This window comes from Zingiber officinale, chromosome 5A (assembly GCF_018446385.1).
Source record: "Zingiber officinale cultivar Zhangliang chromosome 5A, Zo_v1.1, whole genome shotgun sequence".
NCBI lineage: Eukaryota > Viridiplantae > Streptophyta > Magnoliopsida > Zingiberales > Zingiberaceae > Zingiber > Zingiber officinale.
This window is the reverse complement of record NC_055994.1, coordinates 30,616,009-30,629,599: the sequence shown is the minus strand read 5'-3', so window position 1 is coordinate 30,629,599 and position 13,591 is coordinate 30,616,009. Positions and strand designations below refer to the sequence as shown.

The window sequence follows — 13,591 nt, the reverse complement described above, 5'->3', positions numbered from 1 at the left end:
AAAAAAAGGTGTTGTGTTTTCGAAAAAAAGAATCAAAAGTTCCCCTACCCTAGTTTTTACTTTATCTTGGTTTTTTTTAATAGCATTATAAAACATGCTGTTTGGCCTGGCTTTTGCCTTTAATGGATAGATAAGCTAAAAATAAACTCGGCCAAATAGGCACCAAGTCATTAAGGTTTCCATATGTATTCTTAAAAGAGACATAGAAGACAATCTGTAGCTATATGTATATATATGTATAGCATTATTGGAACCTAAAGTGATGATATTAATCTGAGAAACGAGATGTTAGAAAAGTGAACGAGCAAAGGTTTTATGTCCATTCAAGAGTAGAGAAAGAAATAAATGGAGGAAAGAGCTTGTAAACCAAAAGGAAATATGTTGAGTTCTATTGCCTACTGTTAAACAAACACAAATGATGAGCAAAAGAAAAGGTTAAAAAAGTGAATGAATAGTTTCAATTTATACTTGAAATAAGGAAAAGAGGATGCTAGAAAAGGTAAGATAATAATTAGTCTAGCTTAAAGAGTTTTAATTAATAGAAAGAATTGATGAAAGTTCTGTAAATCTGTGATTAGAAGTTTAATATCTACTCTAAACCCATATTTCCTACCAGGAAAGGAGATGTGGACTGAAACAAGGTGGCAGAAATATTTCCCTAATAACTTTTTCCCTCAATTTTATTTGGAGATAATGAAGGGAGAAGGGAACTCTTGATGGAAATCTGAACCATCAATAATTTTAATGATTTTAAAATTTTTTAACTATTATTTTTTTAAATTCAAGTTTCTTCCCTCTTTTCTTCTCTTTAAATAAACGCTGGAAAGGGAACTCTTGTTTGCTTTAGGAAAGTTTGCCAGCTTTTCTTTCCAAGAGAAAACGTACAATATAAAAAATCTAAAAAAATGTAAAAGCATGTTTGTAATCCTTTTTTTTTTACTTTTCCAAGAAATAAAAAAATTACTCAGGATAATCTATCCATGCCCATAGGGGGTTTGGGTATTTATCCTTAATATGTTAAAGTCTAATTCAATCTAAGGGTTTAGGACTTGTTTAGTGGAATGCCAGATAAATTTAAGGATAGATGGTTAATGGGTAGATGGATGAGGATTCATTCTATCCTTTCGCTTGTTCTGACGATAATACATCCATCATCAATCCTTTAATTGTAAAAGGTGAATCCCTGGGGTTATGGTGCCACGGTAGGACATTCAGGTTATCACCCAGACACATGTGGTTCGATCCCCAGTTATAGCGCATTTGTAGGAATTTTTCCTCCAAACGAGGCGCGCAACCAAAGGATGTTGGGCTTCTGGGCTGGTCGCCGCGTGCACTTCCCGATTTACCCTAGTGGCCGGTGGGAAACTTTCGTGGGGTCGGAGTGGTCACCTCCAGGAATAATCAATGAGGCTAACTGAGTTTATCATTTTTTTTAATTGTTCAGGTGAACTTGAATGATAAGTTTAAGAACTGATAGCTAAATTTGATAAAAAGACAATGATTCCTTTCTCTTCATAAATACAAGGAACATGGTGCCACAGTGATGTGTAAATGTGTGGAGTTCAAGGAGGTGGAGGAAAGGGAAACTTTTTTCAGTTGCTACATATGATACATAAGTTGCCTATATCTTGCAAGTAGGTAGGAGAAGATGATGACCTTCCAATTATCTCCTCATCAAGTTCCATGAAGACTTACAGGGCAATGAAGTGAGAAGCTTAGAAGCAGAAAAAGAGACTAAGAAGGTCAAGGGATGCAGTGAGCTCCAGCAATTTAGTTTGCTGGAATGTGGTTTTTATGTTGGGTGCCATGAGACAGAAGTTGTCTCCCTCAATCTTTTAAGGGAGCAGCAGGATCAAGCAAATCTAGTGGATCACGTTGTTGTTGTAGGACTAATGCAAGATTGTTGATCAAATGGTGGTCGAGGAAGGAAAGTTGGAAGTAAAGCTGAGATATGAAGAAGAGGAGGCATGGGAGACCAGGGGCTGTCACCTTGATTGATTGAGTCTAGGAACCTCTCTAATGGAATTGGAAAGAAGAAATCCTAGCTTAAATTATAAACATGGTTTTGATAATAACTTGAGAAGAATAGAGGAATGCAATTCACTATACAGCTGAAGAATTAAGACCAACCCAACATAATACCTAATAGATAAACTAACGTGTTACTAAATCATTTAGCTAGCTTAAAAAAGAAATGAAAAAAACCATATGCTATAAACATGCAAAGAACTTGTGAAACTAAAAATGTTGAAACTATAACAAATACTAATTGCTCTACTCTACAAACTACTTGAGTACAAGTTGCATGCTGGAGTGTCATAGGTAACAGGTTTGGGCAGCGTGAAGGTGATCTAAAGTTAGGGTACTTTAAAGTAGTTTTGAATACTACAATTTTGACATTTTCTTGTATGGAGGCAAACTACACAAAAGAAAACAACTCAATTTCAAGCGTTGACATGAAATGATACCCGTTGACATGATTAACACAAAGGAGACATTGTGTCAATGCCGAGTAGTACTGAGATTCAAAAATTTAATGGGACGATATGTTTCAACCATTTCAACCAATAGGTACTAGCTTTTAAACCATGGTCAATTGCTTGGGCATGGTCCACATGATTTGAACTTTGTTTCTACTATGCACCATCTCAAAGCATAGTTGTCATCACCCAAACAACATATGAGTAAGGATAGCCCAGTGCACAAAGCTCCTGCCAATGCGGTCCCAGGGAAGGGTCTATTGGTAATTTCACTCACATCAGCACCGAGCCAAATTTATCCTGTGGCTGCTGCATATGACAATTATCTCTTTTCCATCTAGGTCCTCAATATGTGAAAGTAAGTGCAGACCTTTCATTCTTCTGCCTTAAGAGCATTCAGTCATTCACTACAAATCACACCTCATTTGATAAAATCTGAATTATCATACCGAAAGTAAAAAACCAAGAGGATTCCTCTGTAGTTCACCTTGTTAACCTGTAAATATTTTGTACTCAAAATACTTTGTGATTTTCTTGCTGAAAATGTTGGTATTCAAATAAAGCCATTCTCCTTGTTCTTTAGTTAATGATTTGTGTTCATATTGCATTTGCCTTTACTTGCACCTGAAATTTATGCATGTTTATTCCAAAATTTATAGTCATTTAGTTTTTAGTCCAAGATGACTTCTTCCAAACTCTAATAATTTCCAGGGATTAATTATTGTCTCTGAAATATTCTAGGACACCCATCAGAAATTATAAAGATTCAAATCTTCAAACTGAGAAGGCTTCATCAGGATCTCATAGTCTCCAAGAACCATCATCTCCTAATTTGTCAAAGTCACCTTCTCTTCAGAGAGGACAAGATCTTCATTTATGTAAACAGCAAGATGCTAGTTATAACTCACATGAATCATCAAAGACTCATAGCCCACCTCCAGAACCAAGGGTGGAAAATGGGATGGTGTCTGAAAAATGTCCATCTATCAAAAGACAGGACAGCTTAGAGATGAGATTGCCTGAGCTTCCCAAACTAGAGGTTCATTCCATTAACAGGCAATCTTCAAAAACATCAGACCCAGAATCTCCTATTTCCCCGCTTCTCACATCTGACCCTAAAAATGAACGTTCTCATTCAAATACATTCAGCCGCCCACTTAATCCGTTTGATATGGTGCATGTTAAAAAGAAAGAGGCAAATGATTTTCAACAACAGAAACCTCCATCATTTTGGCGGCTTGTGGAACTCAGTTTTGCTGAATGGTTTTATGCTCTTCTAGGAAGCATTGGTGCTGCAATTTTTGGATCATTCAATCCTCTCCTTGCTTACGCTATTGCACTTATAGTAGCAGCCTATTATAGAATAGGCGACCGTGATGTTCACGACGAAGTAAATAGGTGGTGCTTGATCATTGCCTGCATGGGTATCATTACAGTGGTTGCAAACTTTTTGCAACACTTCTACTTTGGTATAATGGGGGAGAAAATGACTGAACGAGTTAGGAGGATGATGTTCTCTGGTAATTTTTTCGTTTTGCAAAGACATTTCATGATTGCATTTTTATACATTCTATGACCCAATTTTTATCCTTTTCTAGCAATTTTGCACAATGAGGTTGAGTGGTTTGATGAGGAAGAGAATAGCGCAGATACATTGTCAATGCGATTAGCTAATGATGCAACCTATGTTCGTGCTGCGTTCAGCAACCGCCTTTCTATATTAGTACAAGATATTGCTGCTGTTGCTGTAGCGTTTCTTATAGGTTTGCTGTTAGATTGGCGTGTCGCACTTGTTGCACTGGCAACTCTTCCCATTCTAACAGTTTCTGCTGTTGCACAGGTATGAAACTGACTATAAAAAAAAGGATCATTTGCTTTCTTCATGATTATAAGTTGATATAGTTTTCATCTCGCATGCATTTTATATTTTGAATATTATCTGCGGAAGTTGTTGCTGGTGCATTCATAATCTCAATGGATTCAATTCAGTTCATATTATTATATTCTTTGCAATTGAGCATCATGGATGTTGTAAAAGAGTTATTTGTGCGTATGCTTGTATTTTTAAGGTTTTGTTTCCAAAGGGAGGAAACAACTAGGGAAAGAAAGAGGGAGGAGAGAGAGAGAGTAATGAAAAAAAATTTAGAAAAAAATTGTGAAATATTTTCCATCCTTATGTTTGCTTAAAAGAGGGAGGAAAAAAATATATTAAAACTTCATTTGTCAAAGATAAAAAATAAAAACATAAATAAAAATAGATTTGATTTTTTTTCCTGAATTTTTTCAAGCTAAGATTGAGTTCCATTCCATGTGAATGTGAGATTTCCACCCAATTCGGATGGAAACAATATAGAGGAAACATAGAGAAGTTTCTGAGCCGTTCCTTACCTCCAAAGGATATAGAGGAAAATTGGAAATCTTTTTGTCACCTTATTTACTTTCTTTTTTTTTTTTTGCTCGTAGGAAACACACCCTAAGTGTACCTTGCGTGTGACGTTTTCATACTACATGATGTTGTCTCTCAACTAGAGAGCTTTGATTTTTGTCACCTAACGGTCTTTTTCCCTTAGCTGCTAAGAGAATCTGGTATCTTAGTTATTAGGATCAATGGGTGTGCTAGAGGAGGGAGGGTGAATAGCACTTCGCTGAGTTATGTGTGCCTTTAGTACGCAACGGAATATGTATGATGCTAAATAAATACAAGAAATACAAAGCACGTCAAGTTTTTTTACTTGGTTCGGAACTCTTAGATTCCTACCCCAAAGTTTGCCTCAGTGTGAGTCCACTAGTTTGCTCCTTGTTGAAAATCCTCCAGAGGTGGAGAAACCTCTTATATATTTGTTCTTACACATAAATGAATAATACACTATAATAATAACTAAAATTTAATAAACAAAATCTTACACAAAAAACTTGATCACCTCTGGAAGTCTTGAATGCAACAACACTCGTCCAAGTACCTCTTGGATCAAATGAACAACATTTCGAGAACTTTGAAAGTGTAGAATGAATGTTGTGTTGAACGAAGAGTTGTTATCTCAGTCTTTTTTATAAAGGTGTTTCGGTTAACTGGATCATGTGTTGGTCGCTTGGATTCCACTGTTATCCAACGACGATCTCCTCGTTGTTTATCCAATCTCTAGTCGCCTGGATTTTCTTTCGGTCGTCTACACTCCTCCCTTGTCAACTTTTGTGCCCAGATTCATGCTGCATCCCATGCTGATTGGATCTCATCCAACTGATGATGGACCTTTCGGTTGCCCTGAGCCAAACTCTATCCCTGCCATGTCAGCACTTGACATTGTCCAATGCTTGTTAGAATGTTGGTTGCCCAAACCTTTCGATCGATCAGAGCTTCTGTTTGATCAGATTCACTTCCGGTCATTTGGAACCCAAACTTTTGTGCAACAGAGGTTAGTTCAAACACATCGTACAATATATAAATATGCCTAGTATATGATTTACCTGGCCTGCTTGGTAGGTGGTCTACTTGACTTACCGGGACTTACTTGGCTGAAGTTTTACTCGTTTAAGACTTTTCTTTTGCCTATAGTTCACTCTAGCACTCTCCAACCTGTTTAACATTCACTTACTTTAGGACTCTCACACCTGCCTAAAGTTCACTCTTTTAGAACTTTTCCCTTGTCTAGATTTCACTCCTCTTGGACTTTCTACTTGCCTAGGACTTCCCTCTTGATAGACATCCGATTACCTTTCACCTGTCTAAAATTTTCACCTCACTGCTTGACATTCAATCTCTTGTGATTTGCTAGGACTTCCAATCACTTGCCAAATATGACTTGCTAGGACTTCTTCCTCTGTTAACTTCTTGTTGGACTTTAATTAACCTTGAACAAAGATCAATTGCAATAACAATCTCCCTAACACTTAAACACAGGTTCCCTTAAACATATTGATCAAACATCGAAACCGAGACTTGGTCGATTGCATTAACATTAATAACTACTTTGAGAAACTTATTTGATACTGTCTTCCTCCATTTCTCTGTCTTAGATCTCCCATTAATGGATTTGCAGGTTTTAACTTAGTTTACCATTAGCTGTCAAACTCCGCCCATGATGACCGGTCATGGGCGGTCCCAAGCCCGGATAAAGGAGGAGGGTTGCGTTAGGTTGCCAGCCAGCGTCAAACTATGGCAAATATTTCATGAATGAATCCATTAAACTATTGTGCTAATGCTAGGTTGTTCCCCGGTAACGTCTCGGCAAGGACCGCTACATCTCCATAACTCGGGTGTAGTGATAAATATGCAAGAGTTCGCGTTACAGGGTCCGACTGTAATGTCTCAGCAAGGACCGCTACATCTCCATGAGAACTTGGGTGTAGTGTTAAATAGGCAAGAGTTCTCACACCATAGGTTAGATAAGAACAAATATGATAGGAAAACTAATAATCTAAGATTTGGAACATGGAATATAGGAACTCTCACTGATAAATCAATAGAGGTAGTAGATACGATGATTAGGAGAAGAATTAATATTTTGTGTGTACAAGAGACAAAATGGGTAGGCGAAAAGATAAAGATGATAGAGAACTTGGATTTTAAGTTATGGTACACTAGAAAGAGTAAAGCAAGAAATGGAGTGGGTATTATTGTAGATAGTTCGTTAAAGGATGAAGTTGTATGAATAGTTAGGAAAGAGGATAGAATTATAGCCCTTAAGATACTAATGGCGAAAGAAACTATGAACATAATTAGCGTATATACACCGTAAGTAGGATTAGATGAAACTACTAAATCAAGATTTTGGGACGACTTAGATGAAATATTACAAAATATTCCACCAAATGAAATGATTTTAATAGAAGATGATCTAAATGAGCATGTCGGAGTGACAAATAAAGAATATGAGAGGGTACAAGAGTTATGAATTTGGAACGAGAAATGAGAAAGAAAAAACTATATTAGATTTTATAATAACATATGACTATATTAACTAATACACTTTTTAACAAAAGACAAGAACACTTAGTTCCGTTCAAAAGTGAGAATAATAAATCGCAAATTGACTTTCTTATGGTTAGGAAAAAGGATAGAAAGATTTGTAAAGATTACAAAATCATCCCTGGAGAAAGCTTAGAGTGTGTTTGGTTTAAACATAGTATCAATAGAAAGAAAATATATACAATTCCTAGAATTAAGTGGTGGAAGTTAAAGGATGGGAAACAACATATATTTAAAGAGAAGGTAGAAGTACAAGCATTAATGATGACTCTAGTACAACATGAGATAAGATGGTATCAAAGTTGAAAATAGTAGCTAAGAGTGTCCTCGGTGAGTCAATGGATCTTGGTGGTGGAATGAGAAAGTACAAGAGAAAGTGAAGGAAAAACGAATAGCTTATAAGGAATTGTATATTTGTAAGAACGAGGAAAATTTAAAAAAATATACAATAGCCAAGAAAGAAGCTAAGAAAGTAGTGAGTGAAGTAAAAAATGAAACTTTTTAACGATTATATCAAAAATTGGATACAAAAGAAGGAGAAAGAGACATTTATAGAATAGCTAAAGTGAGAGAAAGAAAAACAAGAGATCTTAGCCAAATAAAATATATTAAAGATGAATGTAATAGGGTATTAGTAAAAGATAGAAAAATAAAAGAGCGGTGGAAGAGGTATTTTCATCAACTTTTAATGAAGGTTTAGGAGACCAACTTAACTTAGGTAATTTAATTAGGTCAAATGAGCATCAAAATTTTAATTTTATCGTAGAATTCAAACTTCGTAAAACAAGCTTTAAATGAGATGGAAAAGCCGTTGGACCAGATGATATTCCGATAGAGGTATGGAAGTGCTTAGGAAACAAGGTATTGAATGACTTACAAAATTATTTAACATGATATGAAAAAAAATGCCGATCAATGGAAGATAAGTACTCTGTTCCCTTATATAAGAATAAGGAGACGTACAAATGTAAACTATAGGGTATTAAACTAATGAGTCATACTATGAAACTTGGGAAAAGTAATAGAAAAAGATTAAGGAAGGAGACCATAGTGAAAAATCAATTTGGATTCATGCATGGAAGCTCTACATCTTCTTAGACAATTAATTGAAAAATATCGAGCAAAACAAGATCTACACATGGTATTCATTGACTTAGAAAAGATATGATAGAGTCCCAAGAGAAATTATATGGAGAATTTTAGAAAGAGAGTGTTAGCATAACATATATCAACTAATTAAGGATATGATGAGGATGTAACGACGGAGTAAAGACTTGGTGGAGTAATCAAGCATTTCCAATAAAGATAGGGTTACATCAGGATCAGCTCTAAGTCCCTATCTTTTACATTAATTATGGATGAACTCACCGCACACATTCAAGACACAGTACCGTTGTGCAGATGATATTATTTTGGTAGATGAGACACGTGAAGGAGGAAATGCTAAGCTGGAATCTTGGAGGGAAACACTAGAAGGGAAAGGTTTTAAGCTTAGTAGATTAAAGACTGAATATATGGAATTTAAGTTTAGCAATATTAGAAGTAATGAAACAATTGTTAAGATAGGAGAGGACGAGTTATTGGAACCGAGAGATTTAAATATTTAGGATCATTTTTAAAATGATGGAGGGATTGAGAGATGTCTTACATATAATACAAGCGGATCGGTGAAATGGAGGGGAGCGTCGAGTGTTTTATGTGACCGTAAAGTACCTCTTAAACTTAAAGGTAAGTTCTATAAAACCGCAGTTAGACCTGCTATGTTATATGGAGCTGAACTTGAGCACATGAGCAGAAGATGAGAGTTGCAGAGATGAGGATGTTAAGGTGGATGTGTGGACATACGAGGATGGACAAAATAAGAAATGAGAGCATTAGAGAGAAAGTAGGAGTTGCATCTATTGAGGAAAAACTCAGAGAGACACGTTTAATATGGTATGGACATATACTTAGACGACCAATAAATGCTCCAGTTAGGCGATTTGAAACTATGATAAATATGCATATAAAACGAGGAAGAAGAAGACCAAAAAAGACTTGGTTAGCAACAAAAAAACAAGATAAAATTTATTTAAATATAGATGATGATATAATAGGAGATAGAGCTCAATGGTGTAAAAGGATTCATACAGCCGACCCCACCTAGTGGGAAAATGCTTGGTTGTTGTTGTTGTACCATTAGCTGTCAAAGGTGCTACAATTTTTAATCTAGGCTTGTGTTTGTGTCAAATGTTGATGAATTTTTAGTCGAAGAAAGAAAATTTATATGACATCAACTAATAGATGGTTTCCATCTTGTTGTACTAGTTTGATGGAGTTTTTGTAGGGTTTAGGGTTTATACTTGATTGGCTTATAAGAATTGTAAATGTCAATCCAATTTGAGCTGAGATGTTGGTCACAACCAGAAACAAACTGATTTTTGCCAAATTCATGAAGAAAATGCAAAAGAATTAGCTGGATTCAACAGGAAGTGGGAGAACTTTGAAAGAATGAGATCTCAATAACTAATCGGTTCTAACTTGAGAATCTGTTGGGCATCAAGAGATAGGGTTGATAGATGATGGATAGGAGAAAGAAGACTTCTTCAAAGGGAGCAGTGAGGAGAAGGCCTTTTTTTTTTTGCGAGAGTGGTCCAAATGAAGACGAGAAGGTTTCTTCTTTCCAATGGAGATGGTGTGGTGCAATCTAGAGTGGGGTGTCAAATGACTATTTGGTTGGGTTGGGCATGGATATTAACAAAAACAATAACTAATAACCATCGGATATCCATAATAAAAGGATAATGTTTGGTAATAAGTTTATAGTATAAATATCATTTAATATTTTACTAATAGGATCGAATATAATTAAATTAATAAAATTATATTAATTGTAAATAATATTTATATTGGATTAGTATCCAATTAATGTTTTTATATAATACTTTTATTTGATTTGTGCCTTTAATATTTTTTATTGATAATATTCTATATCATTTATATCTTATTTTATTATTCTTTCATTAATATTATTGCTAACAATTGATATATTATTATTGATATTATTTGTCTTATTCATATATATTATGCTATGTACCAGATAATAGAATGACATTAATATCATATATATTACGAAACTATTGATAATATTATTACTATAAAATATTATTAATGGTAAATTTTGTTAAAATTAATAATATTTTTGATATATCAACAATTGTATATTATTTAATAAATAGTTGCATATCATATTATTACTTTTTTGGTGTGAATATCATTTTTTCACTTGGATATTAAATATCTAATAAGTGATGTTATTAGTTTTATTCTTTTTACTCTAGAATAGTTTTTTTTTTTTACTTTTCCATTTTTTTAGTTTTTTCTTATCAATTTGGATCTAATCTATCCACCTGATCGATACAAATAAAATCTTAATTTTCTGAACATTATTATGTTTTTTTTTTGTAAATAGTCATATAGCTAGTTTGCTTCTTTAACAGGACTTTAATAATTGTTTTTTTTGTATGTACGTGTTCCTTTAGCATGACAGCTTTTTTGTACTTGTCATTTATTTTACTAAATTCTCCATTATTCACATGGTTTCCAAGATTTGTACTTGCCATTTTATTTACTAAATTCTTCATTATTCACATGGTTTCCAAGATTAAAACCATGTGAATATTGTAAAAATAATAATGCAGGCAAGGTACAATGTTGCAAGGGTTTTTAGGTCATTTTGATGGATCTTTCAATCTGAAATATTATATGTATAAAACAGATTACAAAGTACTCTTTTTTTGTGTGTGAAAAAAGGTTACAATGTGATGAACAAGGAAAGGCGTGGATTTAAGAGTCTTATCGATCATATATATTAACTATTGCTATTTTCTCATTGTAATTCTCATGATTTGACTTTTGGAAGGTAAATGAATCTTTCTATTACACCGGACACTATGTTTAGTTAATTCATGCATCCAGCTATGAATATTAGGACTCAGTTGTATAGACATTTTTTTTTTTTCAATCCTCTACTATGAATCTCTGATCAAGTTTCTTGCGTTAGATGAGTATTGATTGTGCTATTTGCACATGCTTATCGCCGTCAGAATTTTGTCTTTTGCTTATGCTTATGCTCTTTTACCATTGTCTTATAGATTCACGTGAGTGCATCTTGCTATAATATCCTTACTATTTAGTTTCTGTAAGTGCAGAAAATGTGGCTTGCTGGATTTTCAAAGGGAATTCAAGAGATGCATAGGAAAGCCTCTTTGGTCCTTGAGGATGCAGTACGAAATATTTATACTGTTGTTGCCTTTTGTGCTGGTAACAAGATTATGGAGTTGTACAGATTGCATCTTTCTACCATACTGAAACAGAATTTCATCCTTGGAATGGCAATTGGTTTTGCTTTTGGCTTCTCGCAGTTCCTTCTTTTTGCCTGCAATGCTCTTCTTCTTTGGTACACAGCTATGTCAGTACACAATGGACGAATCAAAATAGAGACAGCTCTTAAAGAGTACATTGTCTTTACTTTTGCAACCTTTGCTTTGGTGGAGCCATTTGGTCTTGCACCTTACATACTAAAGCGACGGAAGGCTCTTACTTCAGTATTTGAAATCATAGATCGTGTACCAAAGATTGATTCGGATGACAATGCTGGTATAAGCCCTCCCAATATATACGGAAGCATTGAGTTCAGAAATGTAGATTTCTTTTACCCAACACGACCGGAGGCGATGATTCTAAGTAATTTCAGTCTTAAGGTGAGTGGGGGGCAAACAGTAGCAGTAGTGGGGGTATCAGGGTCTGGAAAGAGCACAATAATATCACTAATTGAGAGATTCTATGACCCTGTTTGTGGTCAAATTTTGTTGGATGGACGAGATCTGAAGCTTTTTAACTTGAGATGGCTGCGTGGCCACATGGGTCTGGTTCAACAGGAACCAGTTATATTTTCAACAACCATAAGGGAGAATATAATTTATGCACGGCACAATGCAACTGAGTCTGAGATGAAAGAAGGTGCAAGGATCGCAAATGCACACCATTTCATCAGCAGCTTGCCACATGGTTATGACACTCATGTGGGCATGAGAGGGGTTGATTTGACTCCTGGACAGAAACAAAGAATTGCCATTGCTAGGGTGGTACTAAAGAATGCACCTATACTGTTGTTGGATGAGGCAAGCTCTGCAATAGAATCCGAGTCAAGTCGCGTGGTGCAGGAAGCACTTGACACATTGATCATAGGGAACAAGACAACCATTCTTATCGCACATAGGGCAGCAATGATGAGGCATGTGGACAATATTGTGGTTATAAATAGTGGTAGGATAGTTGAGCAGGGCACCCACGAGTCATTGTTGCAGAAGAATGGATTGTATGTTAGGTTGATGCAGCCACATTTCGGAAAGGGCCTTCGTCAGCATCGACTTGTTTAGGCAAATTTTCTTCTGCAGGACTTGTAAATTGTTCTCTCACCTGACCTTTGGTTGTGAAAAAGCTTCCTTGCCTCTTGCAATGTCGCTAGCCTCAGCGCCATGATGAAATGTCGAAGCATGCGGCGGGCAGTGTCTATTACAAGAGCAGATGAAATGGATAACTAATCTGACTTGTAACATTGTTGATCACCATGGAGTCGTGAAATGCGCCATTAGGAGTTGGGAAAAGAAGTAGAGTTGTCGGACACGTCAATTGGACAATTAAGGCAGCATATGTCGAGTGTTGTGCATTAATTATTTTGGAGGCTAGGCGCTTTGTTCTGGCGACTGCTACCTCCATAGTGTATTGATTTGTAAATTCAAAGGATTTAAGGGGTGTTGTATTTTTATGCTAGTGCTACCATGATAGAGAAATTTGTTTCGTCCAAAATTCCCCGCACTGACCTGTGTTGTAATTTGAGAACCCACTAATGCTTTTGTGTAGAAATGGTATGGTGTAGCAAGAATAGGGCTTATTAGTTTCTTGAATCAAGTCGACAACCAAAAAGCTTGCTATGATTTCTGTTGTGAATTTTGAAAAAGTTTAGCAGCAAATTGTTTTGATCAATAATAGATATATTGTGTATTACAGTGAACCTTGGTTACAGTGGTTCATTGGACTGCATATGAAGATATGGCGGGTGGAGTTTGGTTGGCTTAAGATACATCAAATGAACTCTGAAGGA

The 13,591-nt window shown here is 35.5% G+C and overlaps 1 protein-coding gene across 2 annotated transcripts in view; it reads left to right on the top strand.

Moving 5' to 3' along the window:
• The window catches only part of LOC121980389 (ABC transporter B family member 6-like), a 40,801-nt gene extending 27,448 nt beyond the window's left edge, over positions 1 to 13,353 (top strand). For both annotated transcript variants that reach the window (XM_042532404.1, XM_042532405.1), the window contains 3 exons: positions 3,222 to 4,000; positions 4,079 to 4,320; positions 11,637 to 13,353. In XM_042532404.1, the coding sequence (XP_042388338.1) occupies positions 3,222 to 4,000; positions 4,079 to 4,320; positions 11,637 to 12,866 (2,251 nt within the window). In that variant the 3' untranslated portion in view covers positions 12,867 to 13,353. The remainder of the gene's footprint in view (positions 1 to 3,221; positions 4,001 to 4,078; positions 4,321 to 11,636) is intronic.
• The last annotated feature ends 238 nt before the right edge of the window (positions 13,354 to 13,591 follow it).